Here is an 18,696-nt window from a genome sequence, read left to right on the forward strand (position 1 = left end):
GCGCAGGTCACGTGTGCTGTTCTGCGCAGCTACGAGTGAAGCGACGTCACTGTGCGCGCCAGCGCCGCGATCGTCACGGGAAGACCGTGACACACGCCGTGACATACTCGCGATCGAAACCGTGCGCTTCCGCCACCGGTATTTGCGACCTTTCACCCCCGATGATCGGCCCGACCTGTTCTGGCGGCACGCCACGTTGCAGTTCACCCCGCGTGATCGCGCGCGATTCACTCATGTCGAGCCTCGTGTTCGAATACCGTCGCGTTTCGCGCCACGGCGACGTCGCGTTCGGCCGCGATCGGCCTATCGCCGCTCGCGATTGAGCGTTCAAAATTACGAAGTAGCGAGTGGCGGGAACAATCGGTTCGAAACGCACGCGGGAAAAAGAAAAAAGCTGCGACTCATGAGCTCTCTCTCGAGCTCCTTTCGTTCGATACAGATTTCTGCGAGTTTACATTCGGCGGGAATAAGAAAATATTTCGTCGAATAATTTTGAAATGAAATAGAACGCGTTGTATGATGGAGAATTCCGTAGATTTTTAACATTTTCGACGGCATTTGTGGCTGATTCCGTAAAGTGCATATGCGTATATTCGTTTTTCATGTCACATATACTGCAATGTAATTGCACGCTTAATAAGCGCTTTATGGAATCCATGATTGATCGCATCACTTGCGATTAAGGACATCATAGTGCACTTTCTGTACTCAGTTTTTCGTTCTTCTTTTTTTCAATGCTCATGTCTTATGTCTATCTCATTTTAAGTGCACGAAATGTGAATGATGTTAATAATCGTTCTCAAAATAATCAAAAGTCGTTGTAATCGAAAACGTTAGTTGATTTAAGCTATAATCTAATGAAATGATGATACAGTAATGATTAAGCTTTGAAAGTAAGTAATAAGTCTATAAAATTGGTTTTTGAGATGAAAGAAAATAAAATATTTTGACAATATTATTTTATTGTTAGTTTTATGTAACAATTAATTTAACCTAATATTTTTGGAAGATATACTTGGTGGATGTTTATTAAATATATTAATATATATATCTAAAAACTATTTTGATTTCATTGCGAATTCTTGTAGACTATAAAAAGATTTTCTTTTATACTTGAAAAAGAACTCAGAATTAATGACATAAAGGTGAAATTCTATAGAACTTTTATGAATGTTTTTAAATCAGAAACGGGATAAAAAAAGAATACATTTCATAATTTCATAATTTAAAATTATTTTTTGGATTCTCTGTGTTATCTGGGTATGCAAATTTGAAAATTTAACTCGCCAATAAGTGATTTTTTTTTTGACAAAATTAAAGAGCGCGAATTATGCATAGTTGTTTTGATTCTAATTTTATGAATAAATTAACAAGATAATAATATAAGATATTGATTTTTAATTTCTTGGTTTCTTGGTTTAATTCTTAAAAATGTGAGTTGAACCAAGATTAAAGTTAAACTAGAAAGAAACATTAGAAATTGATTTCCGTAGCAATTTACATCACAATGAGCAAAATGTATTGCACATTGTGTCGTAACATTGTAGAATTATTGAAGCAAGAATTTTGATGGAAGCTTAATCATTTGAAGTATTGACAACCGTGATAAAACTTATATTTATCGAATTTTTCAAAAGACACTTGCATCATCTTAACGATAAAGATTTTACTCGAGAAAAACTTTATATCACTCGTTTGTCATGTAGTTGCTCAACAAAATTCTGCAAACTTGAGAAACTTTGTAGTTTTTTGTCTTCGAGATTTATAAGTGGCGGCCAGTCGCGGGCACGTGACAGCGCGAAGTTGCGCGAGGTTCCCTCGCACCGTTATAAATCCTAGGCTGCATTCACAGCGGTAGCGCGGTTGCGACACTTGATTTCAGGGCGGTCATCGTGTTATATTTCCGCTTTTGCTGTTCAATTTTGATTTTTACATTGTTATTTTTGTTCACTGATCTATTTCGATCTAATTAATATAAAAAAAGAGAAGAAGACTTTAGGACGATTTCTCTTGGCGATCGGCGACGAGCTTGCGCTCTCCTGTCAAGAGCGAGAGGCAAGGTCAATTCTCCCCCGAAGAAGGAGGTCAAGGAGGGCGCGTCGCTTGCATAACCCTGGCTTACGGCCCGCCGCGTTGCGGGGAATCCGCGCCAGGGAAGTTCAATGGAGTAACGTCGTTAGCGGGGTATATTTATACACCTGCGGGAGAAGGAAAGAGAGACAGAGAGGGAAAATAAGATGAACACGCGTCACGCGCGCGAACGCGCGTGTGTGGAATAGCGATGCTAAAATCAGCTGTCCCTCGTCCAACGTGCTCGTGTCGTGTACCGTGTCGATACCGGTTACCAGGCGTTTGATTGTACATCTGTGTACATATGTGTATGTGTGCGCGCACGCGTGCACCACACGATCGATCTCCTCGCGTGTGCGTTGGAGAATCGCGACAAGCGCTAACGTCTACTTTAACCTTTCGACTCGAGTTTGGATCCGATTCGAGCGCGACACTTTGATGCGATTCGATTTATACTTGACATTGTCTTCGCGGGAGAATTTAGAGGAATACGCGCGAGACCATGTTGACAGGCAGAAGAAAAGGAATACCTCGAAGAAGGGTATTCCCCGCGAATGAATACGATGTGATGTAATAAATCTGAATTATCACATTGCGGAACTCACTTCTATCAATGTAGATTAATTTTAATCTCGTTTTACTTTCTAACTGAACTAGAAAAAACTAGAAAAAAAATAAGTTAAGCTGAGAATAAATTAATTTACATTGATAGAAATGGGGGAGAGGAGGATATTGGTCCTGTTGAGGGGGGGTCAGGGGGCATCATTTGTTGCAATTTGTTAATTAGTAAATTTCTTGATAAATAAAAGACAATTTACGGATGGTTTAAAATAAAGATGATCTGAATGAAACCGACTGAAAAACATTTTCTGCTTATCTGTCTTATCTATTGTTTAACATTTTTAAAAACGTTGTTCTTTCTGACATTTAAGTATAGTTTGACGTATATCTTGCATACTTTCGATTTAGCGTAAAATAGTTAAGTATTTGTATTCATATTGGAGGATGACCACATTTTTGATGACGAGATGAAAGTATAATCATGGTTATTAGACAAATGTGATTATATATATTTGTACTTTTATTTTCAAATACCTTCTAATCGATAACAATATTTTAATTAGGATCGAAGAGCTCACAAAATATTTATAAAACAGAAATCATACAAAAGACAAAGAGTAGAATAAATTAGAAGAAACACATAAAATTAAAATATTTTAGTTTTATTACTTTGTACATTTCAAATTATAATTACAGCTATTTTAATTTGATGAATTTATGTTTAGAGAGAGAGAGAGAGAGAGAGAGAATCTTTTATGCTGAGATACTTTTACATTAAAATTTAACAAATGAATGACGATGATGTATTTGTTTCTATATATTCTATCGAAGACATGGAGCCAGACTGATGCGTTCTCAAAGATATGGAAGTCTAGAATTTAAGAAGTTCATCATCTTCAGATTTGAGATATCTACGAAGAAAAAAGCTGTTCGTGAAAAAAGTATGTGCGTACAATCAGGAATCCATCGTCTGGAGACGCTTCCCGTTACGATATTACGATAAGAATCTACTTTAATCAGACCGACGAGAAAGTCTCGTGATGATAAGGATGATTTCGACGAATTATTCCTAGTACGTATCACATAGATCGTAAGAATGCAGTCGACATAACAAACTGGCGTTATCTCTAACTCAGATTCGTTACAGATCGGACCTGGGCACGGGGACTCGAGCGTCACATATTGGATTAAGTGACCTTGACGTTAGACGGCCACCTGTGACGGCGTAACCGTCGTTGTAAAGAGTCTCCCGATAGACGAGAGAGAGGCTTTCGACACATCTGAAAATAAAGCTGTCTGATCTTTCTCAATTGTCGACCGCGAGCTCGGGATCGCAGAGCCGATTGCAGAGCCGTGCGTCACTTGGATGACATGTGACGTATTGAGAAATGAGAAAGAGAGAAAAAGAAAGAAAGAAAAGACTATCGTATCGTCGTGAACTTCGATACGCACGCAGCGTAATCGAGGGGGGCGATCACTCTGCCTCTTTTAAAACGATCCGCGAATGCGCGATATTTTGTGATTTATTGCAATCATGCGTCTGCTCATATCTTTATTACGTAAGCCATGGAACGCTCGCGAGAATCTTCATCAAAATGAAATTAATTATTTAGCAGACGAACAAGTCTGTTAATTAATTTTACGGGTTGTTGCTTGCGAGTTTTAGTATGTGTTAACAAGATAATTATCCATTGCGTGCGCAAGTATTAAAATACGAGCAATAATTACGAACAATCTGATTAGTAAGAAATTTGAGAAATCAAATTTATAAAAATTAATTCATGATTGATTACTCTCAGGATCTGCGAGTTTGCAATTGATTTGTTGGCTGTCCCTGATAATCGGAATGTATATGTGTGTGATATCTAAATAGAAATATTTAAATACAACGATCCTTTATATAATGTTTGAGTATTTCGTACATTGATCACAGACACGGAGGATTCTACGTATTGATGTTGATTATACAGCACGTAACATAAATGTATTTATTTATTTGTTGCACGTGCATAAATAACAGAAAGAGAAAGAGAAATCATCTCCTAAAACTTTGGGAAAGAACGTTATTCGGACTTATTCGCTCGTGCATTCAATATAAAAATAAATCCGCGCAGAAATAAGCGTGACGTGCCAACATTTGGTACTGTTCTTAGCAGCACACCCTTTACCGGATTTATTATACTTTAAACATTCGGTAACTTACTATTTAATTATTATTAATTATTTAATACATTAAAATAAATCTCTGACAAGTAATTATAAAATTATTACTATATTCTTTCATCTATTTTCATATATGTAAAATCAGCATAAGAATTTAAAGTAGATTGTAATGTATCAAGCCGCGGTTTACATATTCGTGATAACAAAAATATATTTTAATCTTCATAAAAATTTTGCGTGTTCATAGATTTTAAACAATTCCATATTACAGTTAAAAATTAGGAGTGACAGACCAACTTCAATAAAGTTATCTATTCCTTATCTATGAGTAATTATCTATGCAGATACATATGTTTTGAGTTCAACCTGATTTTGTAGAAATATTTTGATATAAAATTTTTTTATATATGTTATATATTTTATATATTTTTTTTATATGTTATAAAGCTACGAAGCGTGCCAAACAATGTCAGATTTTGCAATTTAGGTCTTAAATAACTATATATCCTAAATATTATATAATATTATAATATATTATATAATATATTATATAATTATCTATTTCTTATATTTATGGTGCGCAGGTACTTGTTTAACTATATTTCATTGTAGAAGTAACATTTTGCCATGAACTTTTTTCTATGTATTTGTTATAAAGCTACGAAGGTTGTTACAAAGCCGGATTTTGCAATTTGATTCTTAAAAATTTACAATAAATAAAAGTATCTGCATATTATTGCGCTCTTCAAGCTCAAATCAAGTTATACATCAAATAAATTATTTTCTTGCTTTTTTTTAAAACAATCGCTTCATAGGGATCTAGGCAGGTAATTCTTCTGATTATAAATATCGCAATTACACTGCAAATCTCAATATTTTAATCGTGATACAGATGAACGGGAATTCACCTAGGAAGTCTCTATAGTTTTTCCTGCCGACACTTAATTCTCTAATCAAACGGCAGTTCGCTACCCGGCTATTCAAATCATCAGGGCGCGACAAGCTCCGTTGGTATATGCATTCGGCAGCGCTAGACAGCGGAAAGCGGCTTCAACGCTATCTAGTGGTAGCGCGCTAGTAGATCAGGCGGTCAGCGAACGACAATAAAGATCAAGAGAAAAAAAAGAGACGTGTAAACTCCGCGGGAGGAGCGAGAGGCGAAGTTGATACGCGCGGAGTTGATACGTGTGTATGTGCAAGTCGAGTCGAGCCGGAATCTCTGGGTTGTTTTGAGCGATGCACTGAGTCGCATCCTTCACGACGGTTCTCCGTCCTTCGTCCAGTCTTCGTCGGAGTCGGCGAGACGTCCGGAGCGAGAAGGCCGCGCGAATTGACAGTGTGCACTCCCCGTCCGATCTTCGCTGACGGCGCGACCGCTCGACCCGGGTGTACACGGTATCTTCATCACTGCGCATTAATTGAACGGTCGACCTGCGTAATTATCCCGGATATTGTTTACGCGGCGCGTTACCCGTTTAATCCGATGCTCGCGTCTAAACGTCACGTTACACGGTCTACAAACCGCTACCACTCTAATTAAGGATTTCCACTGTGTACAATTTGATCACTCACACACACACACACACTCACACACACACACACACACACACACACACACACACACACACACACACGTATACGTTTATCCGTTAGATAAGACCTGTATTTTGTTTACGTGAAAAATATCGACAGTGACGAGATAGTAGAAATAAATAGATGGTCTCTTCGTTTTATTTTTATAAAGGATAGATGTAAATTTGTGTGCCATACTTTGGAGCATTAATATTATTTTGAATTCTTAATGTTGAAAAGATGTAATTTTTGTAGATATGATGACATTCAGCATATAAATGTTGCCGAAGGAGGAAGCAAAGATCAGCAATATGACTGAAGGTTGGTTATTCAAATTAAATGCAATAATAAATTTAGAAACTAATAAATTTCTATATCTGTCATAGGTGCAGAGACTCAGCCAAATGCAGGAAATGAACCCCAGGCAGGTAAGTCATTGGTTCATTGATGATCATATATATATATATATATATATATATATATATATATATATAGGTATATATATATGTTTCTTAAGTATATAACTATATAAAGTTAAATGTCAAGTCCAATATAATTGAATTAGAATTTATAGATATCAGTTATATGACAGAATAAGGTTTCATTTTTTGTCTAATTCTATTATTATTATGTTTCATTAAAAACATATATCTATTCTATTTAATTGTTTGATAAATGTTGAAATGCAAAGTAAAATATTTAATTTAATAAGATTTTTGTTAATAGAAAAGATTAAAAAAAGTATTTTCTATATTCTTTATATATTATGTTAAAGCAGCTTAAAATATAATAAAAAATTTTTATTAATAAAAATGCAGTTTTATTAATAAAAATGCACTTTTTACAGATGGAAATTATAAATTTATGTTGTGCTTTTACAGAAGCCTTAGAACCAAGGACAACACATAGTGATGGATTACATGATGGAACAATGGAATCAACATCGCAAGCTGCTCTTGAACCTATGCAAGAGCTTCTTACAGTTCATGGAGCTACGCAAGGAGAAAGCAGTGATGCTGTCAGTATTTACACTGCCAGTACTTCGGTGTCTGGTAATGGTAAGTTTGCAAATTCTAGTGATATCAAGATATGTATATATGTATATATTTATCTATGTACATATGTATATATTTATTTATATCTTTTTTTAGAGTCAAGTTCAAGTAGAGTCAGCGCGATAACTGTAGTTTTACCTTGGGGTGCTCAAAAAGAGACAGTGAAGCCTCAACAAATAGAAGATATGGATCTAAGACCAGGAGAATACGTGATGCGTATCCTGTTTGCAGAATTTACTTCACAAGCAGAAAAAAAGATGGAAGCCGTTATGACAGAACATGTAAGCAACTGTTGCAGTGACTTTTGTTGCAACAATATATTTAAACGTGTTATTTTTAGGAAAAACAATTATCGAAAGTATTACAAAGAGGAGAAGATCCACAATTTGATCAACTATTATCAGCTTTCGGTTCTGTTGCCGAACATTGTTTACCATCAATATTGAAAGCTCTTTTTAATTGGTATGAACGTCAGCTTGTAGATCAAGGTGGCGATCAAAAAAAACCTGCTCCTGGAAAGGAAGACCAAAAGGGAAAAAGGTAATTTAAAGATTACAAAAAACAAAATTTAAAGATTACATATGTTTTGCAAACATTATAAAGTAACAAATATATTATTTTAGCATTATGTATACAATAGTGTCAGGAAGTGTAGAAACAGTGGAAAGAAGCGAAGCAGACCTCTTGCAAGAGCGTAGAGATCTCGCAGTTGAATTTATATTTTGTTTAATGTTGATCGAAGTTTTACGTCAATTACCATTTCATCCTGGACATGAGGATTTAGTAACATATATAGAAAATATCGCTTTTAAACATTTTAAATATAGAGAAGGGTAAGAATTAATATGTTGTTTTAAAATGAAAAGAAAAAAGATAACATCAATAAATTAATATTTACATATCTTTCTAGTATACAAAATGAACCAAACGCAGCTAATATTCACATTATCGCTGATCTCTATGCTGAAGTAATAGGTGTTTTGGCGCAATCCAGATTTATGTCAGTGAGAAAACGTTTTATGGCAGAACTTAAAGAATTACGAGCTAAAGAGCCAGGTCCTCATACTACACAAAGTATTATTTCTTTACTAATGGGAATGAAATTTTTCCGAGTTAAAGTAATTATTCTATTCAGTAATATATTTAATATATATATATATATATATATATATATATATATATATATTGAATTTTATATTATATGTATTTCTAATTTTTGAACATATGAATTTTCAGATGGTACCAATAGAAGAGTTTGAGGCATCTTTCCAATTTATGCAAGAGTGCGCTCAATATTTTTTAGAAGTGAAAGACAAAGATGTTAAACATGCTTTAGCTGGTCTTTTTGTTGAAATACTTGTCCCTGTTGCTGCTGTAAGTGTTTCAGATTGCAAATTACAATTTGTGTGCATCATCGTATAGTAATTATCTGTATTTTATATTTTAGGCTGTGAAAAATGAAGTAAACGTACCATGTTTGAAAAATTTTGTAGAAATGCTCTATTCAACAACATTGGACATGTGTACAAAATCTAAACATAGACTGGCGCTCTTTCCATTAGTAACTTGTCTGCTTTGCGTTAGTCAAAAAACATTCTTTTTGCAAAACTGGCATTATTTTTTAGCTATGTGTCTATCTCATTTGAAGAATCGCGATCCGAAGATGTGTCGAGTTGCATTAGGTATGATTTAAATACAAAGTTATTTTTTTTATAATGAGAAGTAAAAGTAGCAAGTATACTTTATATGAATCGTATTACAGAGGCTTTATACCGTTTACTCTGGGTTTACATGATACGAATCAAATGCGAGAGCAATTCAGCTACACAAAGCAGACTGCAGAGTATAGTGAACTCGTTGTTTCCTAAAGGATCGAAGGCGGTAGTACCGCGAGACACACCGCTGAACATTTTTGTAAAGATTATTCAATTTATAGCGCAAGAAAGACTGGATTTTGCAATGCGTGAAATAGTATTTGACTTGCTATCCGTCGGTCGACCAGTAAAAATAATTTTAACTCCCGAACGCATGAGTATCGGACTCCGAGCATTCCTCGTTGTGGCCGATAGTCTGCAACAGAAAGAGGGAGAACCACCTATGCCGCGTACTATGGGTGTTTTACCGAGTGGAAACACCATGCGTGTTAAAAAGACGTACTTGAATAAAGTATGTATGATATATATATATACATATTATTATTAGTATATATATATATATATATATATATATATATATATATATATATATTGAATGCGCAGGAAAATGTTTAAGTAATGCTTTTTATGATTTAGATGCTAACAGAGGACACCGCACGAAGTATAGGGATGTCTTCATATTTTCCGCATGTGCGACGGGTATTTGTAGATATCTTGCGCGCATTAGACGTTCATTACGGTAGACCTCTCATGATGACCAGCACTCAAAACATGAACAAAGAGCCAGACGAAATGATCACCGGGGAACGCAAACCTCGAATAGATCTCTTTCGGACATGCGTTGCTGCTGTTCCGCGATTAATTCCCGATGGAATGACCGGTGCAGAATTAGTCGATTTGTTGTCTCGTTTGACGGTACACATGGACGAAGAACTACGTGCTTTAGCGTATCAAAGCTTGCAGACTCTAGTCTTAGATTTCCCTGATTGGCGACAAGATGTCATACTTGGATTTACGCAATTTTTAGCCAGAGATGTGCAAGACACTTTTCCACAGCTTATTGATAACGGTCTGAGGATGTTGCTACAATTGCTGACCAGTTGGAAGAATGCTTTGACGAGTCCTAATATAAGATCTAAGGAACAATCGGTGGATAATACACGAGTAAATATACGAGTGGATGTTGGTATTAAGAAGTGCGAAACGGGCCAAGTATGCACTAATCCTAGTTTGCATTAGTTTGGCATTCATAGATGACGCATAAAACAAATTTGTAAATTGTTTGTAAATTTTCTTTCAGAAAGTAGAACCTGTGTCGAATATATTCTATCTGGTGGAAGGATTCGCCTTGGTTATGCTCTGCAATTGTCGGCTTTATCCTCGACGACTAGCGGTTCATATACTTCGAGAAGTCAAACTTTTATTAAAGACTTTAGGTAATTATATTGATACATATTATATATGTGTATTATATATGTGTCCAATATATCACAATATATATCATTTGTTATTCTTTTAGGTGGTCCCGAAGATGATCAACCTGTTATCGATGTGATTGATGCATGTTGTCCTGTTGTCTTGGAAAAATGTTATCCTATGTTGCCGCCAGCTGAGAAAGCAGCCGCTGCATCTACATCTAATGTGGATTTGCAATGGATAGCCGACCGAAGTAGTTGTGTTTGGACAGCTGGTAGAGTACTTTATGAATCACACTTTTGTATATAGTTTATATACATTACACTCATTTGTATTTTGTTATATTACAGGATTCCACGATGAAAACAGTACCAAGAGTTCTTCCTCGCTTAACCTAAATGGGGCTGATCCATGGGCCAGTTGTCTATTTGCCTTTTTGGAAAAAGACAGAGTACTCACATTGTGTCCGAATGCTGTGGCTCATTCTTGGCCCATTGTTTTTACTCGCATAAATTCCTTGTTTTCAGTAATAGATCCCACGTAAGTTTTGATGATTTCTACAACCAATTTATGTACTAAATAAGCACATTTAAGTTTTGAAATAATTAAAACCTTTTTTTATTTATGCAGACCAGTAAATGACAACCGAGCTTCTTTATTGCGAAGTTCGACGACAGTGAGAAAACCAGTAAATGAGAGAGATGTCTATATGCATATCTGGAAAAATTATCTGACCTTTGGATATAGAGTCGTGCCACCTGTACCGAATCCAGTCGTTCGATGCGCCAGTCCGGATCTTAGTCTCAGGTAAGTTAGTTACATGAAAAAATTTACAACGGAAGTTCAAATATCATATTATATCATCTTCTTATATATTATTTAATTTTTTCCATAGTCTAATATTTTTAATACAATATTCATGCTTATTATATATCACTCAGTAAAATACATGCGTAATCACGTGCATTGCTATATTCGTTGCAAATATAATTGAACGACATTATACATACATTGAATGTATTGAATAAACAGTGGAGTTCCTCGTTGAAGTATATCTGCATTGAGAGAGTATATGCACGCATAACTTATGTTTACATTGATTATATTTAGTTTATTAATGATATATTTCAATAAATCTCTGAATAATTAAAAATGTCATATGTCTAGCAGATTAGAACTTTAAATGTAAAAGTGAATTAAAATTAATAATTAAATAAAAAATAAAATTAATAATTAATTTGGTATTAATTGGTGTTAATGTTTGTTTGTGTCTACTATTCCATGCAGAAATGTTTTACTTCATTTGCCTCGTGAAATGTCAATAGTGATTTGTCAAACATTTTACAGAATTATAAAGTTATTTATATTTTTTATTTTAATTCTATACTAGCACAATTATTAAAATATGATTCTATACTATTTTATATATATCAAACACCAAAATATCCAATATTACATTTCGCGCATGATTATAGTTATTTGATGTCGCGCACATCTCGCAATGGGAATTCTTCGTCGAATAGACTGTCACCAATTCGTATCAAATTCGCGCTTTGCACTCGGGAGCGGAACCTGCTCTATCCTTTCTTCTATGCATATTCACACTTCGCTTTATTTTCCGCAACACACTACATCTCTCGCATGCTGTCTCTTATCATATTGTTGTCTCGTACATCTCCTTCTCTATCTCTGGATATTAGAGTAGTAGTCTCTGAGCAGTAAATAATGTCTGATACAAGGAGCATTGGTGGTACACTGTATTGCATACTCTAGTGGTCAGCATACGGTGGAGTTTGGTGTGTTGTGCATGAGTAAGGAGTTGAGTCAGAGCCTGGAGAATCTCGGCGGGGCGCAGACCCTGCCGGGTCGGTTCTCTGTACCGTCCATTTCCGGCATCTACACCCGGCATAAGCGTACCAGGTGAGCCTGAGATTAACAATCACGAACAAACGACCACGTTTCCCTCGATGTCACCCGGGATTTAAACGGTCGTTGGTAATTCGCACTTCGATCTTTTATAACTATTGAATCTTTATCTCTTCTTACTCTCTTAATACAGCACAGTATTATCCTTTTTTTCCATTGAACTTTCAGCTTTTGTGCTCTCTCACCGACTTAACAAGTTCTTTTCGCGCGTATTTCCGTATACCACCCTTGCCTAGCCTCACGACCGTTCCCGATCGCTTCTTTTTCCGAAATTAAATTCCGGCCGAATATTCGAGACAGTGCACAATTATAAATTTACGAGCTTTAGTAAATAGTTAATTGTAACGAACCTGGAAATGAAAAAATGGTGAAACGCAGCAGTCTCGTTTTCGCAGCTCCTCGCCGGACAGTTTATCCGCGGAACGCGGCGATAATAAGTCACCGGGTACGAATGCGAGTCCTGCGGCCCTCTACAAGCTGACCGTACCTCTATTGAGATGCGAGGCCGTCGACGTCAGGGATGCCGCGGTGCAAGCAATCGGAAAAGTAAATGCCGACGCTTTAAAGTAAGTGCGTTACCTTCTGAGACGCAAATAGAGAGATAGATTAAATTGCAAAAGAATTTTCTTCTTTATAGAGATTTGATGGAAGAACTGGTACCTTATATCCGGGAAGCGGTTGATCGGAAGCAGGAGAATATGAGACGACGTAGAAGACGCGACGCTTTGAGATTGCAGCTAGTAAGAGTACTCGAACTCATCGCTGAATATGGAACATTCGGTATTTGGTCAGTTGATATTTTATTTCGTTTTTTATTGTTTCAATCAACTGAATTTAAAGAAATCATCGCAATCTTTCTTTAGCTCAGCGGTATTAGATCGCGAGACGCAGTCTTTACATCCGACATTCGTCGAGTATATAGATGGTGCACGCATTTACTTAGAAAATGAGACTGACAAGGAAGCACCCGCTGTCCGAGACATCAAGTTACACTTCTGCAACTTTATCAGAAAAATGATCAAGAGTTTTTCACGTAAGCGATTTTAATTCCGAATTTTGAAATGGAAACAATATATGCAATATTGTTATTTATTATCTTTTCAATTTCTTGCTTTTTTAGTGGAGATATGTTATACCTTATTGAAGAGGGATTTAAGAAGGAATCTATTCATGCTCTTTGCTAGTTGGGCTGGAGTTTACGGCAGACCGCTTACAAGTACATCATCTATGCAAGAGGAGGAAAAATCATGTACAGAATTGCAACTTTCAGCTTTGCAAGCTATGAGTGGATTACTCTGTTGTGGATCGTGCTTCAATCCACAGTCGCTTTCGGAAGAAGGTGCAATTTTATATCAATGGTTAGACTTGTTACTGGCTAGCAAAGATGAAAAGGTAAATTTTGTAAATTATATAATATTTTATCATTAAGCCAAGTATTCAAGAGTTTATATGCAAAGCTGTAATTAATAGTCTATTAAATATCGAATATTAAAGTATCTTATTCTATATTTTTTTTCTACCTATATATTCTATCTCTTGTTTCAGATTTATACACTTGCACGCGAAACTGTTGTATTATTGCTCGAGGGAAACCCTGACATTGGTACACTTTTGGATTGGATAGTGGATCGATGTTATACTGGCGCACCACAAGTGGCCGATGGTTGCTTTCTTGCGTTAGCGACGATTTTCAGCGCCAGGTATGCATGAATTAAAAAAATATAGGGTAAATATTGCAATATAAAAGCATTTATTGAAGAGGAAGAAAATATGTACACATAACGAGTAAAGACTACGATACACATATTTTTATATTGATAGAGCCATGAATATAATCATGATAAAATAATAAAATTCATAAATAATACGACAAACACAAGTACGTTTACGATTTTCTTCTCTTCAGAGAGTATCCTTGCGATCATTACACGAGTGTCATCAACGTAACGTTAATGAACACGGGATGTCCCCGCGCTCCAGTTCACGATGCGGCACTTCAGCTTCTTCAACTGTTGGATCAACGCTTCTTTGGAAATGTAGGACCACTTCCAGCTACGGAACTTGAAGCTGGTAAGTTCATAATCTTTATCTTCTTCACTGTGCGCCGTAATATTGAATCATATGTATTACACGTCAATGATTATTGTTTGTTTATAATGTATTTACTTGATTATTTGAAACGGATTTACTGTAATTCCTCATTTACTGGAAGCTTTTGCGTTTCCTTAGAGTACTTCCGTCTCACACTGTCGACAAAATGCGGCTGTTTTTTTGAGCTGTATCTACGTGTGAGTTCTGAAACTAAAGGAAATAAAGGAAAATGCGAAATTTTAGCAAATTTGGTTGTTTTTTTTTTTGTTTATTAAGTTTCTCCATATAGACAGAATAGAATTTTTCAGTCAATGTATTATCTACATATTCTACTTGGTCACTATGTTACTTTATAATTGGGTAATTAAGTGCCTACCACACTGTTTTCCTTGATTTGTCATCTGCGTGAGAGTTCCACTTCTTCTACTACTCGAACGTTTTGTAAACATGTAGACCATCGCTCTGCGAAAATTTTGCCCACTCACGCAATATAGAATGAAGTTTATTCCAAAACTCGTATTGAACAATAATTGATTGCACATCTGTTGTGCATAAATGAGCCATAGTTGATTATTATCCTGAATTTGCATATATATAATTATTATTATTACTATATATCATGTGATATAATTTCTTTAACAATATATCAAATCTATCTAGACAATCTATCTAAATAATAATATCGATTTAATAAAAATAAAAAGCATTAGCGTAAAGAATAATAACGTAATTATAACCGTGTGTTACAACTTTTAATTATGCAAATATATGATTTTGCAAATGTAAAAAATGCTATGTATACAAAAACATATTAAATCTGATTGAACATTGAAATATAGGAAAAATTTGGAATCCACAAAAAATTTAGCAATATTTTTATTATTCAAAATTTACTTCTTAAAACGAAAAAACTTCGCATTTGACTTTAACACTAAATATTGATACGTACATAAGTAAAAGCGGTCAGTCTGAGGACAAATGAAGGCATATTGAGGCAAAAGAATGCGGTAGAAACGAGCAGAAGCATTTTTGTGACCTTGGTCTGTGGCATTCTATCCCTTGGAATATGAGCTTTCTCACTGGAAACGTCGGATTCTATGGTCAAGGTTCTTCGGACATGATCGAACTTGTAGATGTTGCGTACTATTAATATATTGAAGATTACTATGATGGTTAGGGGGACAGCAAACGTTATGATAGTGTCGAAGTAATTATAGACATCCGCCCAATCATCCCAGGCATTGTCCAATTCACAAATATTTGAATTTGTCCCGGCTTCAAGACGTACAGTGGAAAATAGGAGCACCGGGCTGCTGTATAGAACCGCTAGTGCTGTCAACCCCATTACTGTTATCTTTGCTCGAGCAACCGTACATAAGAACTGTCGACGAAGTGGCCATTTGACTGCTATATATCGCTCAACGGTGAAGGCTACCACGAGCCATACACTGAGACAACCGCTGATGGTGCTAATATAGATGAAACATTGACAGAAACCATATTGATTGAATAGATTCACGTGCACCATAACGAGCCAGACGACAAAAACTATCATCAGAAAGATGCTGTCGCTTATTGCTAGTGCGCCCAGATATATACTGGACGAAGAGTAACGTAGATTCGTGCCGAAAAATGCGTACATGGACAGACAATTGCCCAAGGAACCTAGGACTACGAGAATTGGCGTATAGTAGAGTTGAATATTCTGCAAGAGATTGTCGAGCGTGCGATCGAATGCTATTGTGCTATTATTTCCGGTCATCTTGATGCGTTGATTTCAAACTATCAATAAGCAGAAAAACTGGAAGTAGTACAACCACGCAAAATGTAGACAGCATAACAGTTTGCGTCACGCACGATGACCTGGAAGAATGTTAACTCTTGTTCTATTATATATTACCTTATTCTACTTAAAAAGAGAGACACGCAGAAAAATAGATAGAGAGAATACTAATTTTCGCATTTTTTCTGGATGTCGAGACAAGGATTGAATTTAGAAGCTGAAGTAAAATCAGCGATGATCATATTGATGTATTTGGAACTTCAAATAACTACGGAATAATTATTAATATTATTTATGTTACTTAATATATTAAGAATCAGACTTTTTGTAACAAATTTTCATATTTTGAAGATATTACATAAAATCATAGTTTTTTAATTAACATCAATTAAATATTTCTAAGTTGTTTCATATTTAGCTGCTTTTAAACAGATTTTGATAAAATTAATTTACACATTTTATAGTCCCATTGATATAAGAAAAGAGAGAAAATGATATTTCATATTTTTCTATGCTTCTTAATTATGTTATTATTGCTTGATCGAATATAAGAATTTTGTATTCTTATCATGTATCATGAAGTATATGTGTTTACGTACTACGAAGTGAAAAAAATTTAACATGGCGCTTATCATGCGCGCGGAAATCCTTCTTGATTTAGATACGTTAACAAGTCATTAGTAAATTATTGCTATCGCATTACTGCGCAATTATTGTTGTAGATTATCGCAGTTATATAATTGTAATATACTTGTTTAAAGTATTATTATTTTCATTATTAAAATGAAAGATAAATTATTCGATAATTATTCGGTAAACTATTGTTTTCTTCTCGGTATTTAATTTATTATAAAATTGAAAATGATTTTATATAATATGATAACTACATAGGAAAAATTCTTATCTTTTCTGCATTATTGCGAAAAATCGGATATATTTTATAAAGCGGATACTTTTTTGTAAGACAACTGTCATAGTAATTGTCGTTTTTTAAATAATTTTTATGTATATAGGTGTAAGAAAATTTTTTCTTATTATATTTTGTAATAGTTTTTTGAGATAAAAAAATGAAGCTTTATATTATATTATATTTATATTATTGGGTGCTTTCCATTTAGTGACATAAGTCGACATAGGTCGACAATATCATTTTGTCCTTGTTATTTATTGAATAGAAAGATAGAACGATGCTTGTATCGACTTGAGTCACTAAATGGAAAACATCCATTTTTGAATGGTACGCCTTAGAAATTATTGGTAAACTTCGGAGAACTTCAATTGTTTATATTTCTCTTTAGTTCTCTCGTATATCTTTTGAACAAATGAATATGATATTTTCAATTATTTACAATTAAATTGAAATTGATAAAAGTAATATAAATTAATAAAACTAAACTTTAAATATAATTATTTTAATAGGATACTTTTTAATTATTTCTGTAATGAAAAAAATCTAAAAATCTTTATGAAAAAAATTAAGAAACTTTCTATTATGTCAAAATAATTCTAGAAAACAATAAATAGGAAATAGACTAACTATTTTTAAATTAAATGGAATGGAAGAAAATCTCTCTCTCGTTATACTTTTTTTTATAAATTGATAAAAACACTTCTTAGTTTTTTTTTATCCTAATTAGAGTTGTAAAAGAACTCGTCAAACAGGATTTTGAAATTAGTACATACCTGTTTATTGAGTTTCAATAAACGAAGCAATATAATATATTTTATATTCGCGACATAGCGCAGATGCAAGTCGTTTATTGGACTGTACAAATTCTGTAGACGATTTTATGATACGATGCCGAGAACTCCTTTTAACCACGGTCTTTCAATACACGAAAGTTTCAATGCATATACGTCTCACACATCAACAATCTTGACGTATCTCTCGTAAATATAGAATGAATCCTCTCGGCACTTCTAGTTGGCACGACATGTGCAGTGCCGGTGCGAGATACAATGCCGGTATATAAGTCCTTCTATCAGTCAATGTCGTTTAATGAATTTTTCTTCGAAGACATTCGCGCGACACTTAATTTTAATATTGCAATTTGTCACCAAATGTTAATTGATTGGAGTTTAATAGATCCGGCATATTGATATTGATCACGCTAGCAACAGCAACTTCTTTTACTTTTATTATTTTTTTTTTTCATTCTCAGAGAGGAAGTTGTGTTTAAATGAAAACAATTTAATTTAAACTTGCACTTGATTCTCGAGGAACACTAAGTTATACTTTCGGAGATTATATTCGAGTGCCGTCTCAGCTATTTCTGCTGGATACCCTGATGCATTCATTCCTGATAAAGCTCTACTGCATCCAGTATTCCGGCTTCTGCGCATGGAAGTAACGTACAAATTCCCGCCTCTTCGCGACGCACGTCAATCTGTCGTATTGGGAAAG

At 34.8% G+C, this 18,696-nt stretch overlaps 2 protein-coding genes and 1 long non-coding RNA gene across 12 annotated transcripts in view; 2 read left to right on the plus strand and 1 right to left on the minus strand.

Moving 5' to 3' along the window:
- The first annotated feature begins 1,739 nt into the window (after positions 1-1,739).
- Positions 1,740-5,025, plus strand: LOC105427927 (uncharacterized). 2 transcript variants are annotated; one of them, XR_967948.3, is made up of 3 exons: positions 1,775-2,640; positions 3,463-3,703; positions 3,779-5,025. It is a non-coding gene; the product is annotated as an uncharacterized LOC105427927 (long non-coding RNA). The 2 variants fall into 2 exon arrangements; XR_016140748.1 differs by having other exon boundaries at positions 1,740-3,703.
- An 848-nt stretch (positions 5,026-5,873) lies between these two features.
- The window catches only part of fry (microtubule binding protein furry), a 30,777-nt gene continuing 17,954 nt past the window's right edge, over positions 5,874-18,696 (plus strand). For 3 of the 5 annotated variants that reach the window (XM_089082845.1, XM_089082846.1, XM_089082847.1), the window contains exons 1-23: positions 5,876-6,189; positions 6,622-6,687; positions 6,753-6,794; positions 7,248-7,424; positions 7,518-7,702; positions 7,762-7,961; positions 8,045-8,254; positions 8,332-8,539; positions 8,658-8,795; positions 8,869-9,103; positions 9,184-9,587; positions 9,713-10,288; positions 10,377-10,512; positions 10,596-10,766; positions 10,843-11,032; positions 11,123-11,299; positions 12,266-12,412; positions 12,814-12,984; positions 13,056-13,205; positions 13,282-13,451; positions 13,539-13,810; positions 13,964-14,118; positions 14,325-14,488. In XM_089082845.1, coding sequence (XP_088938971.1) covers positions 6,645-6,687; positions 6,753-6,794; positions 7,248-7,424; positions 7,518-7,702; positions 7,762-7,961; positions 8,045-8,254; positions 8,332-8,539; positions 8,658-8,795; positions 8,869-9,103; positions 9,184-9,587; positions 9,713-10,288; positions 10,377-10,512; positions 10,596-10,766; positions 10,843-11,032; positions 11,123-11,299; positions 12,266-12,412; positions 12,814-12,984; positions 13,056-13,205; positions 13,282-13,451; positions 13,539-13,810; positions 13,964-14,118; positions 14,325-14,488 — 4,321 coding nt within the window. In that variant the 5' untranslated portion in view covers positions 5,876-6,189; positions 6,622-6,644. Of the gene's footprint in view, positions 6,190-6,621; positions 6,688-6,752; positions 6,795-7,247; positions 7,425-7,517; positions 7,703-7,761; positions 7,962-8,044; positions 8,255-8,331; positions 8,540-8,657; positions 8,796-8,868; positions 9,104-9,183; positions 9,588-9,712; positions 10,289-10,376; positions 10,513-10,595; positions 10,767-10,842; positions 11,033-11,122; positions 11,300-12,265; positions 12,413-12,813; positions 12,985-13,055; positions 13,206-13,281; positions 13,452-13,538; positions 13,811-13,963; positions 14,119-14,324; positions 14,489-18,696 lie in introns of all 5 variants that reach the window. The other 2 variants (XM_089082850.1, XM_089082848.1) reach the window with 2 other exon arrangements.
- Positions 14,152-18,590, minus strand: LOC105427928 (FMRFamide receptor-like). 5 transcript variants are annotated; one of them, XM_089082851.1, is made up of 5 exons: positions 17,976-18,590; positions 15,459-16,372; positions 14,886-15,087; positions 14,585-14,713; positions 14,152-14,515 (listed from the first exon to the last, which is right to left on the minus strand). In XM_089082851.1, the coding sequence occupies exons 2-4, from the start codon at positions 16,269-16,271 to the stop codon at positions 14,604-14,606; spliced, it is 1,125 nt and encodes a 374-aa protein (XP_088938977.1). In that variant the 5' UTR covers positions 16,272-16,372; positions 17,976-18,590; the 3' UTR covers positions 14,152-14,515; positions 14,585-14,603. The 5 variants fall into 5 exon arrangements, with proteins under 5 accessions (XP_088938977.1, XP_011638223.2, XP_011638224.2 ...); XM_011639921.3 differs by having other exon boundaries at positions 14,585-14,719; positions 17,976-18,589; XM_011639922.3 differs by having other exon boundaries at positions 14,152-14,713.

This window comes from Pogonomyrmex barbatus, unplaced genomic scaffold, assembly GCF_055798465.1.
Source record: "Pogonomyrmex barbatus isolate J1 unplaced genomic scaffold, ASM5579846v1 scaffold6, whole genome shotgun sequence".
Taxonomy (NCBI): domain Eukaryota; kingdom Metazoa; phylum Arthropoda; class Insecta; order Hymenoptera; family Formicidae; genus Pogonomyrmex; species Pogonomyrmex barbatus.

What these genes read in the sequence shown, in the direction of transcription:
- LOC105427928 (XM_011639921.3), bottom strand. Translation starts at nt 16,271, where the DNA reads ATGACCGGAAATAATAGCACAATAGCATTCGATCGCACGCTCGACAAT. An exon ending in GACTGACCGCTTTTACTTAT is followed by an intron (nt 15,088 to 15,458) that starts GTACGTATCAAT and finishes ATGCAAATTCAG; the next exon opens with GATAATAATCAACTATGGCT. An exon ending in AAATCAAGGAAAACAGTGTG is followed by an intron (nt 14,720 to 14,885) that starts GTAGGCACTTAA and finishes TATTTCCTTTAG; the next exon opens with TTTCAGAACTCACACGTAGA.